This window comes from Larus michahellis, chromosome 26, assembly GCF_964199755.1.
Source record: "Larus michahellis chromosome 26, bLarMic1.1, whole genome shotgun sequence".
NCBI lineage: Eukaryota > Metazoa > Chordata > Aves > Charadriiformes > Laridae > Larus > Larus michahellis.
Window position 1 is genome coordinate 2,808,327 of NC_133921.1, and position 25,270 is coordinate 2,833,596.

The 25,270-nt window shown below is 66.2% G+C and overlaps 4 protein-coding genes across 8 annotated transcripts in view; 1 reads left to right on the forward strand and 3 right to left on the reverse strand.

Annotated features, from left to right (window-relative positions):
- The window catches only part of ACTN4 (actinin alpha 4), a 28,853-nt gene extending 18,836 nt beyond the window's left edge, over nucleotides 1-10,017 (forward strand). For 2 of the 4 annotated variants that reach the window (XM_074567398.1, XM_074567397.1), the window contains exons 12-22: nucleotides 290-440; nucleotides 1,817-1,925; nucleotides 2,011-2,151; nucleotides 3,365-3,547; nucleotides 3,747-3,881; nucleotides 4,001-4,180; nucleotides 7,375-7,521; nucleotides 7,811-7,891; nucleotides 9,199-9,264; nucleotides 9,596-9,754; nucleotides 9,855-10,017. In XM_074567398.1, the coding sequence (XP_074423499.1) occupies nucleotides 290-440; nucleotides 1,817-1,925; nucleotides 2,011-2,151; nucleotides 3,365-3,547; nucleotides 3,747-3,881; nucleotides 4,001-4,180; nucleotides 7,375-7,521; nucleotides 7,811-7,891; nucleotides 9,199-9,264; nucleotides 9,596-9,754; nucleotides 9,855-10,013 (1,511 nt within the window). In that variant the 3' untranslated portion in view covers nucleotides 10,014-10,017. The remainder of the gene's footprint in view (nucleotides 1-289; nucleotides 441-1,816; nucleotides 1,926-2,010; nucleotides 2,152-3,364; nucleotides 3,548-3,746; nucleotides 3,882-4,000; nucleotides 4,181-7,374; nucleotides 7,522-7,810; nucleotides 7,892-9,198; nucleotides 9,265-9,595; nucleotides 9,755-9,854) is intronic. The other 2 variants (XM_074567400.1, XM_074567399.1) reach the window with 1 other exon arrangement.
- Nucleotides 10,018-12,097: 2,080 nt separating this feature from the next.
- Nucleotides 12,098-16,920, reverse strand: LGALS4 (galectin 4). Its single transcript, XM_074567402.1, is given in 12 exon segments — nucleotides 12,098-12,373; nucleotides 12,821-12,881; nucleotides 12,883-12,984; nucleotides 13,130-13,218; nucleotides 13,354-13,383; nucleotides 13,489-13,530; nucleotides 13,681-13,704; nucleotides 14,196-14,254; nucleotides 14,257-14,314; nucleotides 15,696-15,900; nucleotides 16,449-16,537; nucleotides 16,876-16,920. Coding segments are annotated over 12 exon segments (951 nt in total). The 3' UTR covers nucleotides 12,098-12,226.
- Nucleotides 16,921-18,884: 1,964 nt separating this feature from the next.
- Nucleotides 18,885-24,749, reverse strand: ECH1 (enoyl-CoA hydratase 1). Of its 2 annotated transcripts, none has more exons than XR_012584625.1 (10): nucleotides 24,607-24,749; nucleotides 22,530-22,692; nucleotides 22,356-22,444; nucleotides 21,301-21,425; nucleotides 21,152-21,200; nucleotides 20,001-21,076; nucleotides 19,630-19,959; nucleotides 19,432-19,503; nucleotides 19,146-19,296; nucleotides 18,885-19,036 (listed from the first exon to the last, which is right to left on the reverse strand). XR_012584625.1 is itself a non-coding variant. In XM_074567403.1 (10 exons), exons 1-10 carry the CDS (start codon nucleotides 24,638-24,640, stop codon nucleotides 18,932-18,934), a joined length of 924 nt encoding a protein of 307 aa, XP_074423504.1. In that variant the 5' UTR covers nucleotides 24,641-24,749; the 3' UTR covers nucleotides 18,885-18,931. The 2 variants fall into 2 exon arrangements, 1 of the variants encoding a protein (XP_074423504.1); XM_074567403.1 differs by having other exon boundaries at nucleotides 19,630-19,700; nucleotides 21,012-21,076.
- A 391-nt stretch (nucleotides 24,750-25,140) lies between these two features.
- The window catches only part of HNRNPL (heterogeneous nuclear ribonucleoprotein L), an 8,013-nt gene continuing 7,883 nt past the window's right edge, over nucleotides 25,141-25,270 (reverse strand). The window contains 1 exon segment of the mRNA XM_074567243.1: nucleotides 25,141-25,145. Coding sequence (XP_074423344.1) covers nucleotides 25,141-25,145 — 5 coding nt within the window.

Below are 25,270 nucleotides of genomic sequence, written 5' to 3' on the forward strand. Positions count from 1 at the left end.
CACAAACCGCCCCGATTCTGCGGGGGATCCTCCGCCGTGGGGCTGAGCCACCGGTGGCCCTTGTCCGCCCACCCCCGGCCCCCAGCAGCACGTTTTGGAGCCGCTTTCCGTTATTTCGGGGTTTCTGGAGGGCGCGAAAGCTTGGGCTTGTCGGTTTGGGTCCATCTTCCGTGGAGGTGCCGCCCCGGTGGCCTCCTGCGAGGCGGGGGCCACCCCTGGCTGCTTCTCCCGGCACGTAGTGGGGGGACGGAGCCCCCCGGCGGGGAGGTGACGGCCCCTCCGTCCCTAGGCAAGGAGGCCATGCTGAAGCAGAAGGACTACGAGACGGCCACGCTCTCGGACATCAAAGCCCTCATCCGGAAGCACGAAGCCTTCGAGAGCGACCTGGCGGCTCACCAGGACCGGGTGGAGCAGATCGCCGCCATCGCCCAGGAGCTCAAGTAAGGTTCCCCCGGCCCCGGCACACGCCGAAAAAAAACCCCGCCCGTTTCGGGGGGTCTCCCGGCAAAAGCCGGGCCGTGGCTCACCTCCGAGCGGCCGCACAGAGCCCCTATTGTTCTGCCCGTCCCTTCCCCCTCCTCTCCGCTCCGCCGTTAGAATACGGTTATTGTAAGGCAGCCCGGCTCGGGGGGGGGTTGGTTTTTTTTTTTTTTTTAATTCCAACCCCCCCACCACCTCCCCGCCCCGAGTCAGATAAACTCGCACACAATTAGTACACTGACGGCCAAAGGCAGGGCCCGCGCCATGAATGGAGCCCTTATTCCCGCGGCCGGACCCGCCGGCGACCGGGGAAAAAACGGGGACGGGCGGCCGGGGGAGCGTGGAAAAGGCCGCGGAGCCCCGCGCGGACGCCTCGGTCCTTGTAACGAGCCCCGGCGAGGGGATTCCGAAAACCGGGATGTGTCCGGCTGCGAGACGCAGGGGGGTTTCGCCCGTCCCGAAGCGGTTCCCGTGGTCTCTTTGAGCTCTGGGGTCTGGAAGAGCCCGGGAGGTTCTCGGGGGGGTTTGGAAGAGCCCAGGACCTTCTTGTGGGGGTCTGAAAAACCCAGGGAGCTTCTCGTGGGGGTCTGGAAGAGCCTGGGAGCTTCTCTTGGGAGTCTGGAAGAGCCCAGGACCTTCTTGTGGGGGTCTGGAAGAGCCAGGGAGCTTCCCGTGGGGGTCTACAAGATCCAGGGAGCTTCTCTTGGGAGTCTGGAAGAGCCCGGGAGCTTCTCACGGGGGTCTGGAAGAGCCAGGGAGCTTCCCGTTGGGGGTCTACAAGATCTAGGGAGCTTCCCGTGGGGGTCTACAAGATCTAGGGAGCTTCTCACGGGGGTCTACAAGATCTAGGGAGCTTCCCGTGGGGGTCTACAAGACCCAGGGAGCTTCTCTTGGGAGTCTAGAAGAGCCCGGGAGCTTCTCACGGGGGTCTACAAGATCTAGGGAGCTTCCCGTGGGGGTCTACAAGATCCAGGGAGCTTCTCTTGGGAGTCTGGAAGAGCCTGGGAGCTTCTCACGGGGGTCTACAAGATCTAGGGAGCTTCCCGTGGGGGTCTACAAGACCCAGGGAGCTTCTCGTGGGGGTCTGGAAAACCCAGGGGGCTTCTTGTGGGGGTCTGGAAGAGCCAGGGAGCTTCCCGTGGGGGTCTACAAGATCTAGGGAGCTTCTCTTGGGGGTCTACAAGATCCAGGGAGCTTCTCTTGGGAGTCTGGAAGAGCCCGGGAGCTTCTCGCGGGGGTCTGGAAGAGCCAGGGAGCTTCTCGTGGGGGTCTGTGAGCCCCAAAATCTGTGCCCCCACCTCCTCCTCCTCACCCCCGTTTCTGCCCCGCGGTAAAGCGAGCTGGATTACTACGACTCGCCCAGCGTGAACGCGCGGTGCCAGAAGATCTGCGACCAGTGGGACGTCCTGGGCTCCCTCACCCACAGCAGGAGAGAGGCCCTGGAGGTAAGCGCGACCCCGGAGGGGGACAGGGCCACCCTGGGGGGGTTCCTCCGCTCCTAAGCCCTCCCGGCACCCCCCTCTCCCACAGAAAACGGAGAAGCAGCTGGAAACCATCGACGAGCTGCACCTGGAGTACGCCAAGAGGGCGGCCCCCTTCAACAACTGGATGGAGAGCGCCATGGAAGACCTGCAGGACATGTTCATCGTCCACACCATCGAGGAGATCGAGGTGGGAGAAGGTGTGAAGGCTCCGTGGCCTTCAGCTCCCCACAGGCCACGTGCCTCTCCTGGTTTGAGACGGCTCCTTGGCCATTTCTCATATGAGCTCTGGGGTCTGGAAGACCCAGGGAGCTTCTCATGGGGGTCTGGAAGATCCAGGGAGCTTCTCGTGGGGGTCCACACGATCCAATGAGCTTCTCGTGGGGGTCTGGAAGACCCAAGGAGCTTCTCTTGGGAATCCACATGATCCATGGAGCTTCTCATGGGGGTCCACGAGCCCCGTGGAGCTTCTCGTGGGGGTCTGCAAGCCCCAGGGAGCTTTTCTTGGGAATCCACATGATCCATGGAGCTTCTCGTGGGGGTCCACGAGCCCCATGGAGCTTCTCGTGGGGGTCTGCGAGACCCAGGGAGCTTCTCGTGGGGGTCTGGAAGACCCAGGGGGCTTCTCGTGGGAGTCCGCATGATCCATGGAGCTTCTCGTGGGGGTCCATGAGCCCCATGGAGCTTCTTGGGGGGGTCTGCGAGACCCAGGGAGCTTCTCACGGGAGTCCACATGATCCATGGAGCTTCTCATGGGGGTCCATGAGCCCTATGGAGCTTCTCGTGGGGGTCTGCAAGCCCCAGGGAGCTTCTCTTGGGAATCCACATGATCCATGGAGCTTCTCATGGGGGTCCATGAGCCCTGTGGAGCTTCTCGTGGGGGTCTGCGAGACCCAGGGAGCTTCTCGTGGGGGTCTGGAAGACCCAGGGGGCTTCTCTTGGGAATCCACATGATCCATGGAGCTTCTCATGGGGGTCCATGAGCCCTATGGAGCTTCTCGTGGGGGTCTGCGAGACCCAGGGAGCTTCTTGTGGGGGTCTGGAAGACCCAGGGGGCTTCTCGTGGGAGTCCGCATGATCCATGGAGCTTCTCACGGGGATCCACGAGCCCCATGGAGCTTCTCAGGGGGGTCTGCGAGACCCAGGGAACTTCTCACGGGAGTCCGCATGATCCATGGAGCTTCTCATGGAGGTCCACGAGCCCCAGGGAGCTTCTCGTGGGGGTCTGCGAGCCCCAGGGAGCTTCTCGTGGGGGTCTGGAAGACCCAACGAGCTTCTCGTGGGGGTCCGCATGATCCGTGGAGCTTCTCATGGGGGTCCACGAGCCCCAGGGAGCTTCTCATGGGGAAGCCGGTACAAAGTCGGTCTCGAAGCAGCCGTAACCCGGAGCCCGTCTCCCGCAGGGACTCATCGCCGCTCACGACCAGTTCAAGTCCACGCTGCCCGACGCCGACAAGGAGCGGGAGGCCATCCTGGGCATCCAGCGGGAAGCGCAGCGGATCGCCGACTTCAACAGCATCAAGCTCTCCGGGAACAACCCCTACACCTCCGTCACCCCGCAGATCATCAACTCCAAGTGGGAACGGGTGGGTGACGCCTCCGCCGTCGGCGCCGCAAGCCCGTCTCGTCCTGTGCCGGCAAATAACGAGGGAGCCGGATGCTCCGCGAGCTCCGTTGTGCCTGGAGCGGCGGGGCTTTCCGTAGCCGCCTTTTTCCCAAACGCCCGGATCCCCGCAGCCCCCCCGGCAGAGGTTTGTCCCAGCAGCGTCCCCCTTCTCCCGGCAGGTCCAGCAGCTGGTGCCGAAGCGGGACCATGCCCTGCAGGATGAGCAGAGCAAGCAACAATCCAACGAGCACCTCCGGCGGCAGTTCGCCAGCCAGGCCAACATCGTGGGGCCCTGGATCCAGACCAAGATGGAGGTGAGGCCTCCCTTATCCCGCCGGGAGGGCTCGGGTGCCCTGGGACCTCCGCGAAAAAGGCCGGAATCCGGTGTGTAAAATCCCCCTGGGTTGGTTTTCCGCCCCTCCTCCTCTTCCAGGAGATCGGGCGCATCTCCATCGAGATGAACGGGACGCTGGAGGACCAGCTCAACCACCTCAAGCAGTACGAGCAGAGCATCGTGGACTACAAACCCAACATCGACCTGCTGGAGCAGCAGCACCAGCTCATCCAGGAGGCCCTCATCTTCGACAACAAGCACACCAACTACACCATGGAGGTGGGTGCCCTTCGCCTGCCCCCCCCCGCCAGGTCCCACCCGTCCTCGTAGGGCTCCTCCGGGCATGGGGGTGGGTGCTCTTCACCCATCCAGGCTCCAGGTTTCACCCTTGGAGAGCACCTTTGGGCATGGGGGAGGACCCAGAGGGTTTGGTGACCCCCAAAGCTCCTCCGGGCATGGGGGTGGGTGCTCTTCACCCATCCAGGCTCCAGGTTCCACCTCCATAGAGCTCCTTTGGGGACGGGGGAGCACCCAGAGGGTTTGGTGGCCCCCAAAGCTCCTCCGGGCATGGGGGTGGGTGCTCTTCACCCATCCAGGCTCCAAGTTTCACCCTTGTAGGGCTCCTTTGGGGACGGGGGAGCACCCAGAGGGTTTGGTGGCCCCCAAAGCTCCTCCGGGCATGGGGGTGGGTGCTCTTCACCCATCCAGGCTCCAGGTTCCACCTCCGTAGAGTTCCTTTGGGGACGGGGGAGGACCCAGAGGGTTTGGTGACCCCCGAAGCTCCTCCAGGCATGGGGGTGGGTGCTCTTCACCCATCCAGGCTCCAGGTCTCACCCTTGTAGAGCTCCTTTGGGGATTGGGGAGGTCCCAGAGGGTTTGGTGACCCCCAAAGCTCCTCCAGGCATGGGGGTGGGTGCTCTTCACCCATCCAGGCTCCAGGTCTCACCCTTGTAGAGCTCCTTTGGGGATTGGGGAGCTCCCAGAGGGTTTGGTGACCCCCAAAGCTCCTCCAGGCATGGGGGTGGGTGCTCTTCACCCATCCAGGCTCCAGGTTCCACCTCTGTAGAGTTCCTTTGGGGACGGGGGAGCACCCAGAGGGTTTGGTGACCCCCGAAGCTCCTCCGGGCATGGGGGTGGGTGCTCTTCACCCATCCAGGCTCCAGGTCTCACCCTTGTAGAGCTCCTTTGGGGACAGGGGAGCACCCAGAGGGTTTGGTGGCCCCCAAAGCTCTTTTGGGCATGGGGGTGGGTGCTCTTCACCCATCCAGGCTCCAGGTTCCACCTCCATAGAGCTCCTTTGGGGACGGGGGAGCACCCAGAGGGTTTGGTGGCCCCCAAAGCTCCTCCGGGCATGGGGGTGGGTGCTCTTCACCCATCCAGGCTCCAGGTCTCACCCTTGTAGAGCTCCTTTGGGGACGGGGGAGCTCCCAGAGGGTTTGGTGACCCCCGAAGCTCCTCCGGGCATGGGGGTGGGTGCTCTTCACCCATCCAGGCTCCAGGTCTCACCCTTGTAGAGCTCCTTTGGGGACGGGGGAGCTCCCAGAGGGTTTGGTGACCCCCAAAGCTCCTCCGGGCACGGGGGTGGGTGCTCTTCACCCATCCAGGCTCCAGGTCTCACCCTTGTAGAGCTCCTTTGGGGTTTGGGGAGCTCCCAGAGGGTTTGGTGGCCCCCAAAGCTCCTCTGGGCATGGGGGTGGGTGCTCTTCACCCATCCAGGCTCCAGGTTCCACCTCCGTAGAGTTCCTTTGGGGACGGGGGAGCACCCAGAGGGTTTGGTGACCCCCAAAGCTCCTCCGGGCATGGGGGTGGGTGCTCTTCACCCATCCAGGCTCCAGGTTCCACCTCCGTAGAGTTCCTTTGGGGACGGGGGAGCACCCAGAGGGTTTGGTGACCCCCAAAGCTCTTTTGGGCATGGGGGTGGGTGCTCTTCACCCATCCAGGCTCCAGGTCTCACCCTTGTAGAGCTCCTTTGGGGATTGGGGAGCTCCCAGAGGGTTTGGTGACCCCCGAAGCTCCTCCGGGCATGGGGGTGGGTGCTCTTCACCCATCCAGGCTCCAGGTCTCACCCTTGTAGAGCTCCTTTGGGGACGGGGGAGCTCCCAGAGGGTTTGGTGACCCCCGAAGCTCCTCCGGGCATGGGGGTGGGTGCTCTTCACCCATCCAGGCTCCAGGTCTCACCCTTGTAGAGCTCCTTTGGGGACGGGGGAGCTCCCAGAGGGTTTGGTGACCCCCAAAGCTCCTCCGGGCACGGGGGTGGGTGCTCTTCACCCATCCAGGCTCCAGGTCTCACCCTTGTAGAGCTCCTTTGGGGTTTGGGGAGCTCCCAGAGGGTTTGGTGGCCCCCAAAGCTCCTCTGGGCATGGGGGTGGGTGCTCTTCACCCATCCAGGCTCCAGGTTCCACCTCCGTAGAGTTCCTTTGGGGACGGGGGAGCACCCAGAGGGTTTGGTGACCCCCAAAGCTCCTCCGGGCATGGGGGTGGGTGCTCTTCACCCATCCAGGCTCCAGGTTCCACCTCCGTAGAGTTCCTTTGGGGACGGGGGAGCACCCAGAGGGTTTGGTGACCCCCAAAGCTCTTTTGGGCATGGGGGTGGGTGCTCTTCACCCATCCAGGCTCCAGGTCTCACCCTTGTAGAGCTCCTTTGGGGATTGGGGAGCTCCCAGAGGGTTTGGTGACCCCCGAAGCTCCTCCGGGCATGGGGGTGGGTGCTCTTCACCCATCCAGGCTCCAGGTCTCACCCTTGTAGAGCTCCTTTGGGGACGGGGGAGGACCCAGAGGGTTTGGTGGCCCCCAAAGCTCCTCCGGGCATGGGGGTGGGTGCTCTTCACCCATCCAGGCTCCAGGTTCCACCTCTGTAGAGTTCCTTTGGGGACGGGGGAGGACCCAGAGGGTTTGGTGACCCCCGAAGCTCCTCCGGGCATGGGGGTGGGTGCTCTTCACCCATCCAGGCTCCAGGTCTCACCCTTGTAGAGCTCCTTTGGGGATTGGGGAGCTCCCAGAGGGTTTGGTGACCCCCAAAGCTCCTCCGGGCATGGGGGTGGGTGCTCTTCACCCATCCAGGCTCCAGGTTCCACCTCCGTCGAGTTCCTTTGGGGACGGGGGAGCACCCAGAGGGTTTGGTGGCCCCCAAAGCTCCTCCGGGCATGGGGGTGGGTGCTCTTCACCCATCCAGGCTCCAGGTTCCACCTCCATAGAGCTCCTTTGGGGACGGGGGAGCACCCAGAGGGTTTGGTGGCCCCCAAAGCTCCTCCGGGCATGGGGGTGCGTGCTCTTCACCCATCCAGGCTCCAGGTCTCACCCTTGTAGAGCTCCTTTGGGGATTGGGGAGCTCCCAAAGGGTTTGGTGACCCCCCCAAAGCCGCTCTGTCCCCTCTGCTGAGAGCCTGGGGAAGCCCGGGGCGGGGGGCTGGTGGGAGGTGGGGGTGCCGGGGTGTCCCCGGTGGTCCCCTCACCCTGCGGTGCCCCCTCCCCAGCACATCCGGGTGGGCTGGGAGCAGCTGCTCACCACCATCGCCCGCACCATCAACGAGGTGGAGAACCAGATCCTCACCCGCGACGCCAAGGGCATCAGCCAGGAGCAGATGCAGGAGTTCAGGGCCTCCTTCAACCACTTCGACAAGGTATTTTTTTGGGGGGGGGAGCTGGGGGGGGGGCAGAACCTCCCGTTGTCACCCCGGGCTCTCACCGGCCCCTCGGGGCTGGGGGGCGGAGGGTCCCGTGTCCCCCCCCCCCCCCCAAATCCACTTCTGCGCCTTCCCCGGAGCCAAACCCGTGGGGTGTTGGATGTCGAGGGCCGGGGGGTGGGGGGGGTTGGGGGGGGGGGGGGGACAGCAATTAGCGTGGCAGGCGCTAACGATGTGTCTTCCCCCCCACCCCCCCCACCCCGTGTCCCCGTCCCCGCGGGAGCAGGACCACGGGGGTGCCCTGGGCCCCGAGGAGTTCAAGGCCTGTCTCATCAGCCTGGGCTACGACGTGGAGAACGACCGCCAGGTACCGGCCTCCCCCTTCCTCCCCGCGCCCTCCTCTTCCTCCCTCTCCCCTCCTCTTCCTCCCTCTCCTCTCCTCTTCCTCCCTCTCCTCTCCCTCTTCCTCCCTCTCCCCTCCTCTTCCTCCCTCTCCTCTCCCTCTTCCTCCCTCTCCTCTCCCTCTTCCTCCCTCTCCCCTCCTCTTCCTCCCTCTCCTCTCCTCTTCCTCCCTATCCTCTCCCTCTTCCTCCCTCTCCCCTCCTCTTCCTCCCTCTCCTCTCCCTCTTCCTCCCTCTCCTCTCCTCTTCCTCCCTCTCCTCTCCTCTTCCTCCCTCTCCTCTCCCTCTTCCTCCCTCTCCCCTCCTCTTCCTCCCTCTCCCCTCCTCTTCCTCCCTCTCCTCTTGCTCTTCCTCCCTCTCCTCTCTCTTCCTCCCCGCACCCTCCTCTTCCTCCCTCCCCTCTCCCTCTTCCTCCCTCTCCCCTCCTCTTCCTCCCTCTCCTCTCGCTCTTCCTCCCTCTCCTCTCTCTTCCTCCCCGCACCCTCCTCTTCCTCCCTCTCCTCTCCCTCTTCCTCCCTCTCCCCTCCTCTTCCTCCCTCTCCTCTCCTCTTCCTCCCTCTCCTCTCCCTCTTCCTCCCTCTCCTCTCCCTCTTCCTCCCTCCCCTCTCCCTCTTCCTCCCTCTCCCCTCCTCTTCCTCCCTCTCCCCTCCTCTTCCTCCCTCTCCCCTCCTCTTCCTCCCTCCCCTCTCCCTCTTCCTCCCTCTCCCCTCCTCTTCCTCCCTCTCCTCTCCTCTTCCTCCCTCCCCTCTCCCTCTTCCTCCCTCTCCCCTCCTCTTCCTCCCTCCCCTCTCCCTCTTCCTCCCTCTCCTCTCCCTCTTCCTCCCTCCCCTCTCCCTCTTCCTCCCTCTCCCCTCCTCTTCCTCCCTCTCCCCTCCTCTTCCTCCCTCTCCCCTCCTCTTCCTCCCTCCCCTCTCCCTCTTCCTCCCTCTCCCCTCCTCTTCCTCCCTCTCCTCTCCTCTTCCTCCCTCCCCTCTCCCTCTTCCTCCCTCTCCCCTCCTCTTCCTCCCTCTCCCCTCCTCTTCCTCCCTCTCCTCTCCCTCTTCCTCCCTCTCCTCTCCCTCTTCCTCCCGTCCCCTCCTCTTCCTCCTCCCCGCTGGATTTCCCCCGTTTCCGCCTGCCGAAACGCCGCCTTTTTAACGGGATTTCTCTCCCCTCCTTCCTTCCTCCCGGCTCTCCCTTCCTCTCCCTCTCCCGCTCCCTCTCCGCACGCCCCCCCCCGCCTCTGCCGCCGCCTCTCTCCCTCCTCTTCCTCCTCTTCCCCCTCTGGGAGTAGAAGCGCACGGGCAGCCTGGACACGGATGACTCCCGCGCTCTCCGTACCTCCGCGGGACACGGCCTGGTACGCTCCCCGCTCTTCCTCCTCCTCACATTTATGTTTCTCCCCCCACTTTTTTTTTTCCGCCTTCCCCCCCCCCCCCCAACTTTCTGCTCTGGTTTTTGGTTTTCCCTTGGCCGGCGGGACGGGGGGCTGGGGGGGGCTGGAAACGACACCCAGCGCCATCCCGGCGGGTTCGCAATTCCCGGAGGAATCCCCGGAGGATGGTGAAAGGGGTGGGGGGGGTGAGGGGGGGGTGGTGGTTGGATTTTCCAGCCCAAAAATCTCACTGTGAGTTTTTCGCCTCCCCCCCCGCCTCTTCCCTCCCTCCCTCCCGACCTCCCCGTTTTCCCAGGGCGACGCCGAATTTAACCGGATCATGAGCCTGGTGGATCCCAACAACAGCGGCACCGTCACCTTCCAGGCTTTTATCGACTTCATGTCCCGGGAAACCACCGACACGGACACGGCCGACCAGGTCATCGCCTCCTTCAAGGTCCTGGCGGGCGACAAGGTGAGGGAAGCGCCCGGGATTCGGAGGCGGGGGGGGAGGAAAACTGCGATTCGGGGTGAAGTTTTTTTGTGTTTTGACGTCTTTCCCCTCCGGCCCCCAGAACTACATCACGGCGGAGGAGCTGCGGCGGGAGCTGCCCCCCGAGCAGGCCGAGTACTGCATCGCCCGCATGGCGCCCTACCGCGGCCCCGACGCCCTCCCCGGCGCCCTGGACTACAAGTCCTTCTCCACCGCCCTCTACGGCGAGAGCGACCTCTGAGAAACCCCCCCCCACACCCCCCCCCAGCCACGGGCCGCGGGGGCACCAAGCGCTGGCGCTTCCCCGAAAAAAAAAACCCCCCCCCCCCACGCCAACAACAACAACAACAACCCCGCTCTCACCCCCCCACACACACCCCCCCCCCTTGCTCCGCGCCCGCCGAAAACCTCCCCCCAACCCCTGCGCGAGGGGCGATTGTTGGGTTTTTGGGGGGGGGTTGTTGTTTTACTTTTTTGGGGGGGGGTTATTTTCGCTCCGCGGCGGGGGGAGGGGGGAACTTCAAGGTTTGGGGGTTTTTTGGGGTTTTTTTTTTGTTTTGTTTTTTTTTTTTTGCGGCAGCTCTGGCTCGGATGGTTATTTTTTTTTTTTTTTTTAAAGTATAAACCCTTTATATTTCGTCATCCCGGCCGACGGGATGGTTGTTCCCCCCCCCCCAATAATTCCCCCCCTTTCAGCTTCTACCCTCGTTAAATTTATGCCTCTCCGGAGCAGAAAATCCCATGGGATGGATGAAGGGGGGGGGGGGGTTTAACCCCCCCTCGTTAATTTATGCCTCTCCGGAGCGATGGGATGGATGGAGGGGGGGGTTTAACCCCCCCCTCGTTAATTTATGCCTCTCCGGAACGAAAAAATCCCATGGGATGGATGAAGGGGGGGGAAGGGGGGGGGGGTGAAGGTGGTGGGGGGGGCGGTGGTGAGGGAGGAGCCGGGGGGGGGGGGGGGCAGGGGGGGGTGTTTAGGTTTCGCCGCCTCCCTCCAGCCTTGGAGCAGGTTTTTCTGAGGACCAAAAAAAAAAAAAAAATTTAAAGGAGAGAGAAAAAAAAAAAAAAAAAAAAAAAAACACAAAAAAACCCAAAAAAAACCACACACAAAAAAATCGGAAAAACAAACAAAAAAAAAGCAGAAAGGAGTTTAAAAAAAAAAAAAAAAAAAAAAAAAAAGCCTGATGTTTTAAAGTGTAAATGAAAGGCAGAAGGTCGCTATTTCCTTTATTCCGGGAGGGATTTATGATATAAATATATATTCACGCGCAGCAGCACGGCCCGGGTCCTGCGCCAGCTCATTCGGCTCTTTAACGGGGGACATCCCCCCCCCCCCGCCCCCCCCTTCACCGCTCTCACCCCCTCGGGGCCGGGGGGGCACCGGGGACCCCCCCCCAAGCGGGTGCTGGAGGATCCCGGGGCCCGGGAGAATAAAAAGTGTCAGATTTTTAAGGGCCACGGGGTGCGTTTTAATCCTTGGGGGGGGAGTGCAGGGACGGGGCTGTGGCACGGGGACAAGGGGACAAGGGGACAGGGATGGGGACAGGGAGAGGGATGGGGACAGGGAGAGGGATGGAGACAGGGATGGGGACAAGGGGACAGGGATGGGGACAGGGATGGGGACAGGGAGAGGGATGGAGACAGGGATGGGGACAAGGGGACAGGGATGGGGACAGGGATGGGGACAGGGAGAGGGATGGAGACAGGGATGGGGACAAGGGGACAGGGACGGGGACAGGGATGGGGACAGGGAGAGGGATGGGGACAGGGATGGGGACAAGGGGACAGGGATGGGGACAAGGGGACAAGGGGACAGGGATGGGGACAGGGAGACAGGGATGGAGACAGGGACACAGATGGGGACAAGGACAGGGATGGGGACAAGGGGACAGGGAGATATAGGGATGGGGACAGGGATGGAGACAGGGATGGGGACAAGGACAGGGACGGGGACAAGGGGACAGGGATGGGGACTGGGATGGGGACAAGGGGACAAGGGGACAGGGATGGGGACAGGGAGACAGGGATGGAGACAGGGACATGGATGGGGACAAGGACAGGGATGGAGGTGAGGGGACAGGGATGGGGACAAGGGGACAGGGCTGGGGCTGTGGCACTGGGAGGGGGCCAGGGATGGGGACAGCACCCTGGGGACAGCAGCGGGACAGCGGGGGACAGGACCGTGGGGTCAGGACCGTGGGGCCACGCTGGGGACAGGGACAGGACGGTGGGGCTGGGACCGACCCCCCGCTTCTCCTTGGTGGGGGGGGGGGGGGATCCCGGGGACCAGGTTGTGGGGCAGAGCCGGGGGTGGGTGGGGGGGCCGTGGGGCAGCGACGGAGACACACGTGCGAGAAAACGGCTTTATTGGGGTCGGCCCCGGGGGGCGACGGTGGCACCCGAGGTCCCGGCTGCTCGCCGTGGGGCCGGCCGTGGGGCCGGCCGTGGGGCTCAGAAGTGGACGTAGGAGAGGACGACGTCGCCGTCCACCTCCAGCGTGTCGACGTGGGGGCCGGGGGGCAGGCGGTGGGCGAAGTCGCAGAGGGGCTGCCCCTCGGCGAAGATCTTGAAGCGATGGTTCCCGCAGCGGATGGAGAGCTGGGGGGGGGGACACACACACACACACACCCCCCGTCGGCCCTCGTGCCACACGGGGAGCCCTCGTGCGAGGGGAGCCCCCGTGCCACGCCGACACCCGCCCCGGGGCCGTGCCCGTCCCCCACCACCCCACGTCCTTGTGCGACGCCACCCCCTCGTGCGACGCAACCCCCCCTCGTGCGACGCAACCCCCCCCCCCCGTGCAAGCCGTGCCCACCCTCGTGCAACCCCCCGTCCCCGTGCGCACGAGGCCCGTCCTCGTGCAACGCGGCCCCCTCGTGCACCTCCCACCCTCGTGCAACACAAACCCCTCGTGCAAGCGGCTCCCCCCCCCCCCCCCAGCTCCTGCAAACGCCCCCTTGTACGATGCTCCCCCTCGTGCGAAGCCCCCCCCCACTTCGTGCAATTCCCCCCCCCCCCCCCCCCGGCCCCTCCTCGTGCACTCACGTCGAAGTAGCGGCCGCGCTGGAGGGGGTTGTGGGGCAGGTCCCGCTCCTCGCCCCCCCAGCCCCCCCAGGAGGCTGTTCCTCACCACCACCCCCTCGCCCAGGCGGGGGTTCAGGTGCAGCAGCACGTCCCCCCCCGCGCCCGCCCGCAGGTTGATGTGGAACCTGGCGGGGGGGGGGGGGGGACACACGACGAGACACACACATAAACACACGGCGGCGGGGGGGGGGGGGGGGGGGGGGGGGGGGTCAGGGTGCCCCAGGGAAAAGGGGGGGGTCCCTTGTGTCGTGTGTCCCCCCCCCAACCTACCTGTTGGCGTCGGGGGGGATGAAGCCCTTCACCACGATGGTTTTCTTGGGGACGAGCCCCCCCGGGATGGTGGCCAGGAAGGGGACGGGCTGCAGGGGACAAAGTTTTGGGGGGGGGGGGGGGGGGGCGGGGGTGTGTGACAAGGGGACGTGTGTCCGTCCCCCCCCTCCCCCGCCGACCCCAAAAGCCACCCTGGGTCCCCCCCCCCCCCAACCTCAACTCACCGGGTGGAGGGTGGGGGGCAGCGCCATCACCTGCGGGAGGGGGGAGAGGGTCAGGGGGGGACACGGGGACACCCTGGGGACAATGTGGGGGGGGGGGTGTCCCCCCCGGTTGTGTGTCCCCCCCCCAGCACTCACCGGCAGGTTGCTCTGCCCGTAGGGGATGGTCTGCGGCACGTCCTGGCGGGGGGGGCGGGGGGGGGAATGGGAAAAGGCGTGAGGGGGGGGGACGGACCCCCAAAATACCTGGGTGACCCCCAACCGCCCCCCCAGAACTCCCCAGCGTGGGGGGCGCACAGGGTGATGGGGACCCCCCCACCACAGACTCACCGGCATGGCGGGGGGGCACAGCCCCTGTGGAGAGATGGGGAGAGGTGAGGGAGGGGCCCGGTGGGGAGGGGGGACATGGGGGGGTCTGGGGGGGGGGGGGAAATGGGGGGGTGGTCCCAGGTTGGGAGGGGGGTCCGGGGGGGATAGGGGAGGTCCCCAGGTGGGGAGAGGGACGTGGGGGGGCACCTACAAGGGGAGGAGGGACACAGGGGGGTCCCCGGGTGGGGAGGGGGGACACAGAAGGGGTCTGGGGGGGCGACGGCGGGGGGGGGTCCCAGGCTGGGAAGGGGATATGGGGGGGTCTGGGGGGGGGGATATGGGGGGGGGCCTGCAGTTTGGGTGGGGGGGGATCCCAGGCTGGGAAGCGGATCTGGGGGGGGGGGTTGTAGGGGGGATCCCCAAGTGGGGAGGGTGGATTGGAGGGGGGGGGTCCCCATGAGAAGACAGGGCTGTGGGGGGGGGTCCCCGGGTGAGGAGGGGTCTATGGGGGGGCGCGGGGGGGGGGCCGTGCCCACCCCGGCCCCCAGCAGGGTGACGGCGTGCAGCTCCAGGTCCCCCTCCACGGTGACGGCCCCACCCGCTCGGGGGGCAGCCGGTGCTGGAACTCGTCAAAGTGGGACCCGTTCACCAGGATCTGGGGGGGGGGGAACTGCTCAGTCACCCCCTGGGACCCCCAGATAACCCCCGTGGGGCCCCACAGACCACCCCCCCCCCCCCGTGGGCCCTTATATCCCCCTGTGGGACCCCAAATACCCCCTTTGGGACCCCATAGACCCTCTCTGGGAGCCCTTATATCCCCTTGGGACCCCAAATACCCCCGGGGGGGGCCCTTTACCCCCGCTTTGGGACCCCATAGACCCCCTCTGGGACCCCAAATACCCCCTGAGGGCCCTTATATCCCCCCGTGGGACCCCAAATACCCCCATACCCCCTTTGGGACCCCATAGACCCCCTGGGAGCCCTTGTAACCCCTTTGGGACCCCTAAATACCCTCGGGGGGGGCCCTTTACCCCCGCTTTGGGACCCCATAGACCCCCTCTGAGACCCCAAATACCCCCTGAGGGCCCCCACAGACCCCCCTGAGGGCCCTTATATCCCCCGTGGGACCCCAAATACCCCCTTTGGGACCCCACAGACCCCCTGGGAGCCCTTGTAACCCCTTTGGGACCCCCAAATACCCCCTTTGGGACCCCCAAATACCCTCCGGGGGCCCTTTACCCCCGCTTTGGGACCCCATAGACCCTCTCTGAGACCCCAAATACCCCCTGAGGACCCTTATATCACCTGTGGGACCCCAAATACCCCCTTTGGACCCCATAGACCCTCTCTGGGAGCCCTTATATCCCCTTGGGACCCCAAATACCCCCGGGGGGGGCCCCTTACCCCTGCTTTGGGACCCCATAGACCCCCTCTGGGACCCCAAATACCCCCTGAGGGCCCTTATATCACCTGTGGGACCCCAAATACCCCCTTTCGGACCCCATAGACCCTCTCTGGGAGCCCTTATATCCCCTTGGGACCCCCAAATACCCCCGGGGGGTGCCCTTTACCCCCGCTTTGGGACCCCATAGACCCCCTCAGGGACCCCAAATACCCCCTGAAGGCCCTTATATCGCCTGTGGGACCCCAAATACCCCTTTTGGGACCCCAAATACCCCCTGAGGGCCACCACAGACCCCCCTGAGGGCCCTTATAACCCCTCGTGGGACCCCCAAATACCCCTTTTGGGACTCCATAGACCCCCCCTGGGAGCCCTTGTAACCCCTTTGGGACCCCCAAATACCCTCGGGGGGGCCCTTTACCCCCGCTTTGGGACCCCATAGACCCCCTCTGAGACCCCAAATACCCCTGAGGGCCCTTATATCACCTGTGGGACCCCAAATACCCCTTTTGGGACCCCATAGACCCCCTGGGAGCCCTTATATCCTCTTTGGGACCCCAAATACCCACTTTGGGACCCCCCCAGACCCCCCCGGGGGCCCTTATATCCCCTGTGGGCCCCCCCAGCCCCTCACCCGGTAGGTGTCGGGGGTGACGGTGATGACGAGCTCGAAGGGGCAGCCCGGGAGGAAGGCCCCGAGGTCGCGGCGCTGCTCGGGCCCCCAGTGCCCCCCGCTGCGGGTGTTGAGCACCGCCTGCCCCTCGGCCCCGAAGCGGGGGTTCAGGTGCAGCGCCAGGTCCCCCTCCCCCCCCGGCCCGGCCGCCAGGTTCACCGCGAACCTGCCACGGGGCGAGGGGGGGGGGACACCGTCCGTCCCTCCGTCCCTCCCTCCCTCCCTGCATCCCCCCCCCCCCCCCCGACCCCGGCCAGGCTCACCCCCCCACCCCTGGGGGGACACGCAGCCCCCCCCAGGCTGTGCCCGTGTCCCCCTGTCCCCCCCCATATCCCCTCCGTGGCCCCCCCATGGCCCTTCTGTGCCCCCCCATATCCCCCCCATGTCCCTTCTGTGCCCCCCATATGCCTCCCATGTCCCCCCGTACGCCCCCCATGTTCCTTTTGTGCCCCCCATATGCCTCTCATGTCCCCCCCATGTTCCCCCCCATGTCCCTTTTGTGCCCCCCCATGTCCTCCATATCCCCTCCATGTCCCTCCATGTCCCCCCCGTGTCCCCTCCATGTCCCCCCATGTCCCCCTGTACCCTCTATGTCCCCCTCTGCCCCCTCCACGTCCCCCTTATCCCCCCCCCCCATGTCCCTCTGCGGTGTCCCCCATATCCCCCATGTCCCTCCCATGTGCCCCCCCCGTGTCCCCCCCAGTGTCCCCGTACCTGTCGGCGTGGGGGAGCACGACCCCCTGCACGTAGACGGCCATGCCGGGCCAGAGCCCCCCCGCCACGGGGGCCGTGTAGGGCAGCGGCTGAGGGGGGGGGACAGGACACACAGGGTCAGCGGGGCCCCCAACCTGTCCCCAGGGGGGTGACAGGGACCCCCTCCGACCCCTGGGTCCCCCTCCTGGGGGGGTGACAGGAACCCCCCCCCCCCCCCCATCCCTGTATCCCCATGCTGGGGGGGTGATGGGGACCCCCAGGCCCCCCCCCGACCCCTGTGTCCCCATGCCACGGGGGTGACAGAGACCCCGACCCCTGGGTCCCCCTGCTGGGGGGGTGACAGGGACCCCCAGGAACCCCCCACCCCCCATATCCCCATGCCGGGGGGGGGTGACGGAGACCCCCCCCTCCCCGGGACGATACCGACCGGGTTGTAGGCGGGCTGGTAGCCGGGCGCGGGGACGAAGGCCATGGTGGCGGTGAACGGTGACAATGGCGGTGACGCCGGGCTGGACGCGGAGCCCTTTATAGCCCCAAACCCCAGGTGGGGGCCCCCCCCCTTTTCCCCGCCCCCCCCCCGCCCGGGACCCAGGGCGGGGTGCGGACTTTGGCCCCACGGATGTTGGGGAGGGGGGGGGGACCAGGATGGGGACACGGGGACAACACCCCGGACTCTGCCCCGCGCTGGGGGGGGACCCAGGCGGGTGGGGCCCGATGGGTGGTGGCACCGGGGCAGGGGGGGGGGTGTCCCCGTCCTGGCCCCCTGGGGGTGTCCCTGGCTCCATGGCGGCACTGCGGGGGACACGGGGACCCCCCCCTCCCCGGGCAAGGGCTGCACCTTGGGGACCCCCCCGGCCCCATCAGAGCTCCCCGGGGACACAAAGACACCTCCCCCCCCCCCCCCCCCAGCCCCATTACGGCACCCTGGGGACGCCCCCAGACCCATCATGGCCCCCTGGGGACTCCCCTGACCCCATCACAGCACCCTGGGGACCCCCCCAGACCCATCATGGCACCCTGTGTCCCCCCCAGACCCCACCACAGCCCCCTGGGGACCCCCCAGACCCATCACAGCCCCCTGGGGACCCCCCCAGACCCATGGCAGCCCCCCCAGTGTCCCCCCAGCCCCATCACGGCACCCTGGGGACCCCCCCGACCCCATCACAGCACCCTGGGGACCCCCCCAGACCCATGGAAGACCCTCAGTGTCCCCCCCAGCTCTATCACAGCCCCCTGGGGACCCCCCCTGAGCCCATCACAGCACCCTGGGGACCCCCCCAACCCACGGAAGCCCCTCAGTGTCCCCCCCAGACCCCATCACAGCCCCCTGGGGACCCCCCAGCCCCATGGCACCCCCCCAGTGTCCCCCCAGCCCCATCACGGCACCCTGGGGACCCCCCCAGACGCATCATGGCACCCTGGGGACCCCCCCAACCCCATCACAGCACCCTGGGGACCCCCCAGCCCCATGGAAGCCCCTGTGTCCCCCCCAGACCCCACCACAGCCCCCTGGGGACCCCCCAGACCCATCACAGCCCCCTGGGGACCCCCCCAGACCCATGGCAGCCCCCCCAGTGTCCCCCCAGCCCCATCACGGCACCCTGGGGACCCCCCCGACCCCATCACAGCACCCTGGGGACCCCCCCAGACCCATGGAAGACCCTCAGTGTCCCCCCCAGCTCTATCACAGCCCCCTGGGGACCCCCCCTGAGCGCATCACAGCCCCCTGGGGACCCCCCCGACCCACGGAAGACCCTCAGTGTCCCCCCCAGACCCCACCACAGCCCCCTGGGGACCCCCCCAGACCCATCACAGCCCCCTGGGGACCCCCCAGCCCCATGGCACCCCCCAGTGTCCCCCCAGCCCCATCACGGCACCCTGGAGACCCCCCCAACCCCATCACAGCCCCCTGGGGACCCCCCAGCCCCATGGCAGCACCCCCAGTGTCCCCCCAGCCCCATCACGGCACCCTGGGGACCCCCCCAGACCCATGGAAGACCCTCAGTATCCCCCCCAGACCCCACCACAGCCCCCTGGGGACCCCCCAGACCCATCACAGCCCCCTGGGGACCCCCCAGCCCCATGGCAGCCCCCCCAGTGTCCCCCCAGCCCCATCACGGCACCCTGGAGACCCCCCCAGACCCATGGAAGACCCTCAGTGTCCCCCCCAGCTCTATCACAGCCCCCGGGGGACCCCCCCTGAGCCCATCACAGCACCCTGGGGACCCCCCCGACCCACGGAAGCCCCTCAGTGTCCCCCCCAGACCCCACCACAGCCCCCTGGGGACTCCCCAGCCCCCTGGAAGCCCCCCACAGTGTCCCCCCCAGACCCATCACAGCCCCCCGGGGACCCCTTGGCAGCTCCCTGGGGACCATCCCCCCCAGTCCCAGGGTAGCCCCCCCTTCCCCCGCCCAAGGAGGAAGCAGGAGAGGGGACACGGGGCCAGTCGGATTTATTTTTGGGGGGGGGGGCCGCGGTGGGCCTAGAGCTTGGCGAAGGGGACGTCCTGGGGGCCCTTCTTCTCCATGGCCGCCTGCACCGACTTGGGGATGTCCTCGCTCTGCAGCATGGCCATGTTCCAGGTGGCCTGGGGACAAGGGACGGGGTGGCCACGGCGCGGGGACACTCCGCGGGGTGGGGACGATGACGGGACGTTGAGGACGGGGAAGGTCGGGGGGGGGGGGGGGGGGGCTCACCATGTAGCGGAGGCTCTCGGGGACGGGGTGGTCGCGGGAGAAGACCAGGTTGACCTTGGTGCCCTGCACGGCCACGGGGCTGCGAGCCGCGATGGCGGCGGCCACCTCCAGGGCCGCCCGCAGCAGCGTCGCCTTGTCCGGGAACACCCGGCTGCGGGAGAGAAGGGACGGTGGGACGGGACGGGGGGTTTGCCAGCGTGTGTCCCCCCCCGCCCCCAGCCCCACGCTGTGGGGACGTCCCTGGGGACGGGGTCCCCTCCTTGGTTGGGGGGGGCGGGTGCCGCACCTCACCAAGCCGCAGCTCTGCGCCTCGGGGGCCATCATCTTGCGGGCGGTGAAGGCCAGCTCGTTGACCAGGCTGTTGGTGGGGGTGGTCTGGGGTGAGACGGGGTGTCCCCCCGCCTCCCCACACACCCCCCCCACCCCCCGAGGTCCCCTCCCCTGTCACCAACCCACCCCCGGTGTCGTCCCCCCACCCACCCACCTCTGGCTGCCCACGATCTTGGGGAGACGCTGCAGGGTGCCCACGTCGGCCGCCAGCCCGATGTCCACCTCCTGCGGGCGCGGGGACAGGCCAGGGGACACGGGAGGGGACAAGGGGAGCAAGGGACGCGGGAGGGGACACGGGGATGTCCGAGGAGCCCCGGGAACATCCAAAGAGCCACCAGGATACCCAAGGGGTCTTGGGGACATCCAAGGAGCCACCAAGATGCCTGAGGCTCCTCAGGGACACCCAGGGAGCCACCAGGACACCTGAGGGGTCTCAGGGACATCTGCGGGGTCTCAGGGACATCCAGGGGAGCCACCAGGACACCTGAGGGGTCTCACGGACATCTAGGGGAGCCACGAGGACACCTGAGGGGTCTCAGGGACATCTGCGGGGTCTCGGGGACATCCAGGGGAGCCACCAGGACACCTGAGGGGTCTCAGGGACATCTGCGGGGTCTCACGGACATCTAGGGGAGCCACGAGGACACCTGAGGGGTCTCAGGGACATCTGCGGGGTCTCAGGGACATCCAGGGGAGCCACCGGCACATCTGAGGGGTCTCAGGGACATCTGCGGGGTCTCGGGGACATCCAGGGGAGCCACCAGGACATCTGAGGGGTCTCAGGGACATCTGAGGGGTCTCGGGGACATCCAGGGGAGCCACCGGCACATCTGAGGGGTCTCAGGGACATCTGAGGGGTCTCAGAGACATCCAGGGGAGCCACCGGCACATCTGAGGGGTCTTAGGAACATCTGAGGGGTCTCAGGGACAGATGAGGCTCCTCGGGGACATCCAAGGAGCCACTGGGACATTTGAGGGGTCTCGGGGACATCCAGGGGAGCCACCAGGACATCTGAGGGGTCTCAGGGACATCTGAGGGGTCTCGGGGACATCCAGGGGAGCCACCAGGACATCTGAGGGGTCTTAGGGACATCTGAGGGGTCTCAGGGACAGATGAGGCTCCTCGGGGACATCCAAGGAGCCACTGGGACATTTGAGGGGTCTCGGGGACATCCAAGGAGCCACAGGGACATCTGAGGGGTCTTAGGGACAAGTGAGACTCCTCAAGGACATCCAAGGAGCCGTAGGAACAGCTGAGGAGTCTTGGGGCAACTGGGACATCTGAGGGGTCTTGGGAACATCTGGGGTTCCTCAGGGACATCCAAGGAGCAACCAGGGCATCTGAGGCTCCTTGGGGACATCCAAGAAGCCATCGGGACATCTGAGGGGTCTCCGGGACATCTGAGGCTCCTCAGGAACATCCAGGGAGCCACTGGGACACCCCAGGAGTCTCAGGGACATCCAAGAAGCCATCGGAACACCTAAGGGGTCTCGGGGACATCTGAGGAGGCACCGAGGGTCCCCCCCACCCCATACCTTGACCTGGAACCAGGCGTCCTGGGCGCAGTAGCGGATGTCGCAGGCAGAGATGAGGTCGACGCCTGCGGGGAGGAGACCCTGAGCGGGTTGGGGACAGCCAGGGGACACCCCGTCCCTGTCCCCCATCCCCAACTCACCCGCGCCCACGCAGGCTCCGTGCACCGCCGCGATCACCGGCTTGGGGCACTGCAGGAGAGACAGGGGGTCGGTGGCGGGGCTGGGGGGGGGTGTTTGGGGAACGGTGTGTGTGTCCCTTCTGCGTCCCCCCCCTCTTGCCCCGTCCCACCTTCTCCAGCACCGAGAAGGTCTCCTGGTAGTGGCGGATCTTGCGGCGCAGGTTCCACGCCTTCCTGGCCACGTCCTCCCCCTCCACCAGCAGCAGCTCGCCGCCCATCTCCACCAGGTCCAGCCCTGCCGGGAACAGTGTCACCCCCCCTGTCCCCGCGTGGGGACTCGGGGAGGGGGGGGACACAGGGCAGGGCCACCCCAGCCAGGGCTGAGACACCCCCCCCCCGGCCCAGGTCCTCCTGGTGATGCTGAGACACCCCTGGCTGGGGCAGAGGTAGCCCCAGTCCCCCCCAGTTGGGGTAAAGGTACCCCAAATCCCCCCCCCGAGAGGGTAAAGGTACCACAACCCCCCCCCCGAGTAAAGATACCCCAAATCCCCCCCTGGATGGGGTAATCTTACCCCAGATGCCCCCCCAAGTTGGGGCAAAGGTACCCCAAATCCCCCCAGATGGCGTAAAGTTACCCCCAATTTCCCACTAGCTGGGGTAAAAGTACCCCAAATTCCCCCTAGCTGGGGTAAAGTTACCCCAAATCCCCCTAGACAGGGCAAAGGAACCCCAATTCCCCCCCAGCTGGGGCAAAGCTACCCCCAGTCTCCCTCTGGTTGGGGTAAAGTTACCCCAAACTCCCCCCCAGTTGAGGTAAAGATACCCCAAAATCTCCCAGACAGGCTAAAGCTACCCCCAGTCTCCCTCTGGTTGGGGTAAAGTTACCCCAAATTCCCCCCCAGTTGGGGTGATTTACCCCAAGTCTCCCCCAGTTGGGGTAAAGATACCCCAAATCCCCCCAACAGGGCAAAGGTACCCCAAATTCCCCCCCAGTTGGGGTGATTTACCCCAAAAGCCCCCAGATAGGGCAAAGGTACCACCCAAATCCCCCCTACCTGGGAGTAAAGTTACCCCAAATCCCCCCAGACAGGGCAAAGGTACCCCCCAAATCCCCCCTACCTGGCAGTAAAGTTACCCCAAATCCCCCCAGACAGGGCAAAGATCCCCCAAATTCCGTGGGGGGGTGGCGGGGCGTGTCCCTGGGGACCCCCAAACCAGCCCTCACCTGCCGTGAAGATCTTCCCGGCGCCCGAGATGACGACGGCGCGGCAGGACGGGTCCTGCCCGATGTCCTGGAAACACTCCACCATCTCCCTGCGGGGACAGAGGGGACGGTGGGGACGAGGGGGAGCCGAGGGGGGGGTTCCCCCGGTGCCCCCCCCTCCCCTCACCCCGTTACCTCCAGAAGGGGGGGTTCATGGCGTTCCTCTTGTCGGGGCGGTGCAGCTCCACGTGCAGGACGTGCTCCCCCTCCGGCGTCACCCGCAGCGTCTCGAAGCTGCGGCCGGGCCAGGGACTCGCCGCCGCCTTCGCCGACATCAGCCGGGCCGGCAAGTGCAGTGCTGCGGCAGCCGGCCCGTCACCGGGGCACTGGGAGCCACTGGGAGGGACTGGGAGTCCCTAGGGAGGGGCTGGGACCCCGGTGGAGAAGGGCTGGGGGCACCGGGAACCACTGGGAAGGGACTGGGAGCCTCTGGGGAAAAGAGCTGGGGGCACTGGGAGTCTTTGGAGAGGGACTGGGAGTCTTTGGAGAGGGACTGGGACCCGTTGGAAAAGAGCTGGGGGCACTGGGAGGGACTGGGAATCCATGGGGAGGGGCCAGGACCCATTGGAAAAGAGCTGGGAGCACTGGGATGCACTGGGAAGGGACTGGGAGTCTGGGGAGGGGCTGGAACCCAGTGGAGAAAGGATGGGGGCATCGGGATGCACTGGGGAGGGACTGGGAAGGGACTGGGAGTCTCTGGAGAGGGGCTGGAACCCATTGGAGAAGGGCTGGGGACACTGGGAGGCACTGGGGAGGGACTGGGGACCACTGGAAAAGAGCTGGGAGCACTGGGATGCACTGGGAGGGACTGGGACCCATTGGAAAAGGGCTGGGAGCCCCTAGGGAGGGACTGGGACTCACTGGGGAAGGACTGGGACCCACTGGGAAGGGACTGGGACCTGCTGGAGAAGGGCTAGGGGCACTAGGATGGGACTGGGAACCACTCGAGAACGCTGGGAGCACTGGGACCCACTGGGAGGGACTGGTGGAACTGGGATGTACTGGGAAGGGACTGGGACCCGTTGGAGAAGGGCTGGGGGAACTGGGATGCACTGGGAAGGGACTGGGAGTCCCTAAGGAGGGGCTGGTGGAACTGGGATGTACTGGGAAGGGACTGGGACCCGTTGGAGAAGGGCTGGGGGAACTGGGATGCACTGGGAAGGGACTGGGAGTCCCTAAGGAGGGGCTGGTGGAACTGGGATGTACTGGAAAGGGACTGGGACCCGTTGGAGAAGGGCTGGGGGAACTGGGATGCACTGGGAAGGACTGGGACCCACTGGAGAAGGGCTGGGAGCCCCTGGAGAGGAACTGGGACCCACTGGAGGCAGAGGGGAAGGGCTGGGAACTCCAGGATTGGACTGGGGATCACTGGGATCCACTGGGGATACTGGGAAAGCACTAGAAGCCACTGGAGAAGTACTGGGACATACTGGAAGCCACTGGGGGGGGGTGTCAGGAAGAACTGAGAATGAAGGGGCAGAGCGGGGAAAAACGGGGGGCACTGGGAGCACTGGGATCCACTGGGAGCACTGGGGGAGGACTGGGATCCCCCGGGATCCCCCAGGAAGGCCCCGATCCTTGGCAGGGGGGTGGCGAGGGCTCGTCAGCCTCGTTAATCATCAGCCACGGGAGCCCGAGGCCGGGGGCGGGACCCAGGCGTCGGGGGGGGTGTGGGGGTGGGTAATTGGGGGGGTCTGGGGGGGTCATATGGGAAGATTTGGGGGCATCTGGGGGGGTCACAGGAGGGTGTGGTGGGATCTGGAGGGTCACAGGAAGATTTGGGGGCATCTGGGGGGCCGTAGGAGGGTGTGGGGTGGGTCTGGGGGGTCACAGGAGGGTCTGGGAAGGGTCATAAGAGGATGTGGGGGGCCTGGGGGCCGTAGGAAGATTTGGGGGGGGGCATGGGGGGGGCATGGGGGTATCTGCAGGGGCACAGGAGAGTTTGGGGAGCCACAGGAGGGTTTGGGGGGACCCTTACAGGCGGGGGGGGGGCCTCAAGGGCGGTCTTGGGGGACCCCAGGGGTGAGGGCCGGGGCTGGGAGCACAACAAGCCCCCCCACCCCCAAGGCCACCCCCCGGGGGGGTTCTGGGAGCTCAACTGGGGTTCAAGGTCAGGCTGAAGGTTACGGGGGGGCTCTAGGCCAGGCCTGGGGGGCGGCGTCAAGGTCAGGGGGTGTCGCGGTCGCGCCCCCGCCCCACCACCACCACTCACGTCGGCCCAGCAGCCCCCGCAGCCCCGCCGCCATCACGGTCCTCCACGGGGCGGGGGAGCAGCGAGACGGCCGCCCGGAGCGCCGCCCCTTCCGGCCACGTGATCCCCCACAGCGAGGCGGAAGTGACCCTCCCCTCCTCCCTACCGAGGCGGAAGTGACTCCATTCCCCTTCCCTACCGAGGCGGAAGTGCCCCCCCTTTTCCCACCGGGACCGGGACCGGGGCTGGCGGGGGGAGAAGGGGCGTTGAGGAGGAGCCCGGTGTTGAGGCGGGTGGGGAACGGACAGAGCCCCCCCCCATCCCCGGCGATAGGGACAAGGCCGCGGTTTAACACCCCCACCCCCCCTCTTTGCCCCAAATCCCCCCAATTCTCCCCAAAATGGGTGGATGTTTTCCAAATGAGTTTATTGAAAGGCGCTGTGTGGGGCGCAGGGCGGGGGGGGACGGGGACGACACGGGAACCGAGCACATGTACAACCATTCTCCTTAAAAATGGGGCGGGGGGGGGGACACGGGGAGGGTCACTACTGAACGTCAGCCTTTAAAAAAAGGGTTTTTTTGAGGGCAAAAAAAAAGAAAAGCGGCTGCGGGGGGGGTTGGGGTGGGTGCTGTGCTGTCGGGGGTCCCCGTTAGGAGGCGTGCTGGGCCGTGGAGAAGCAGAGTT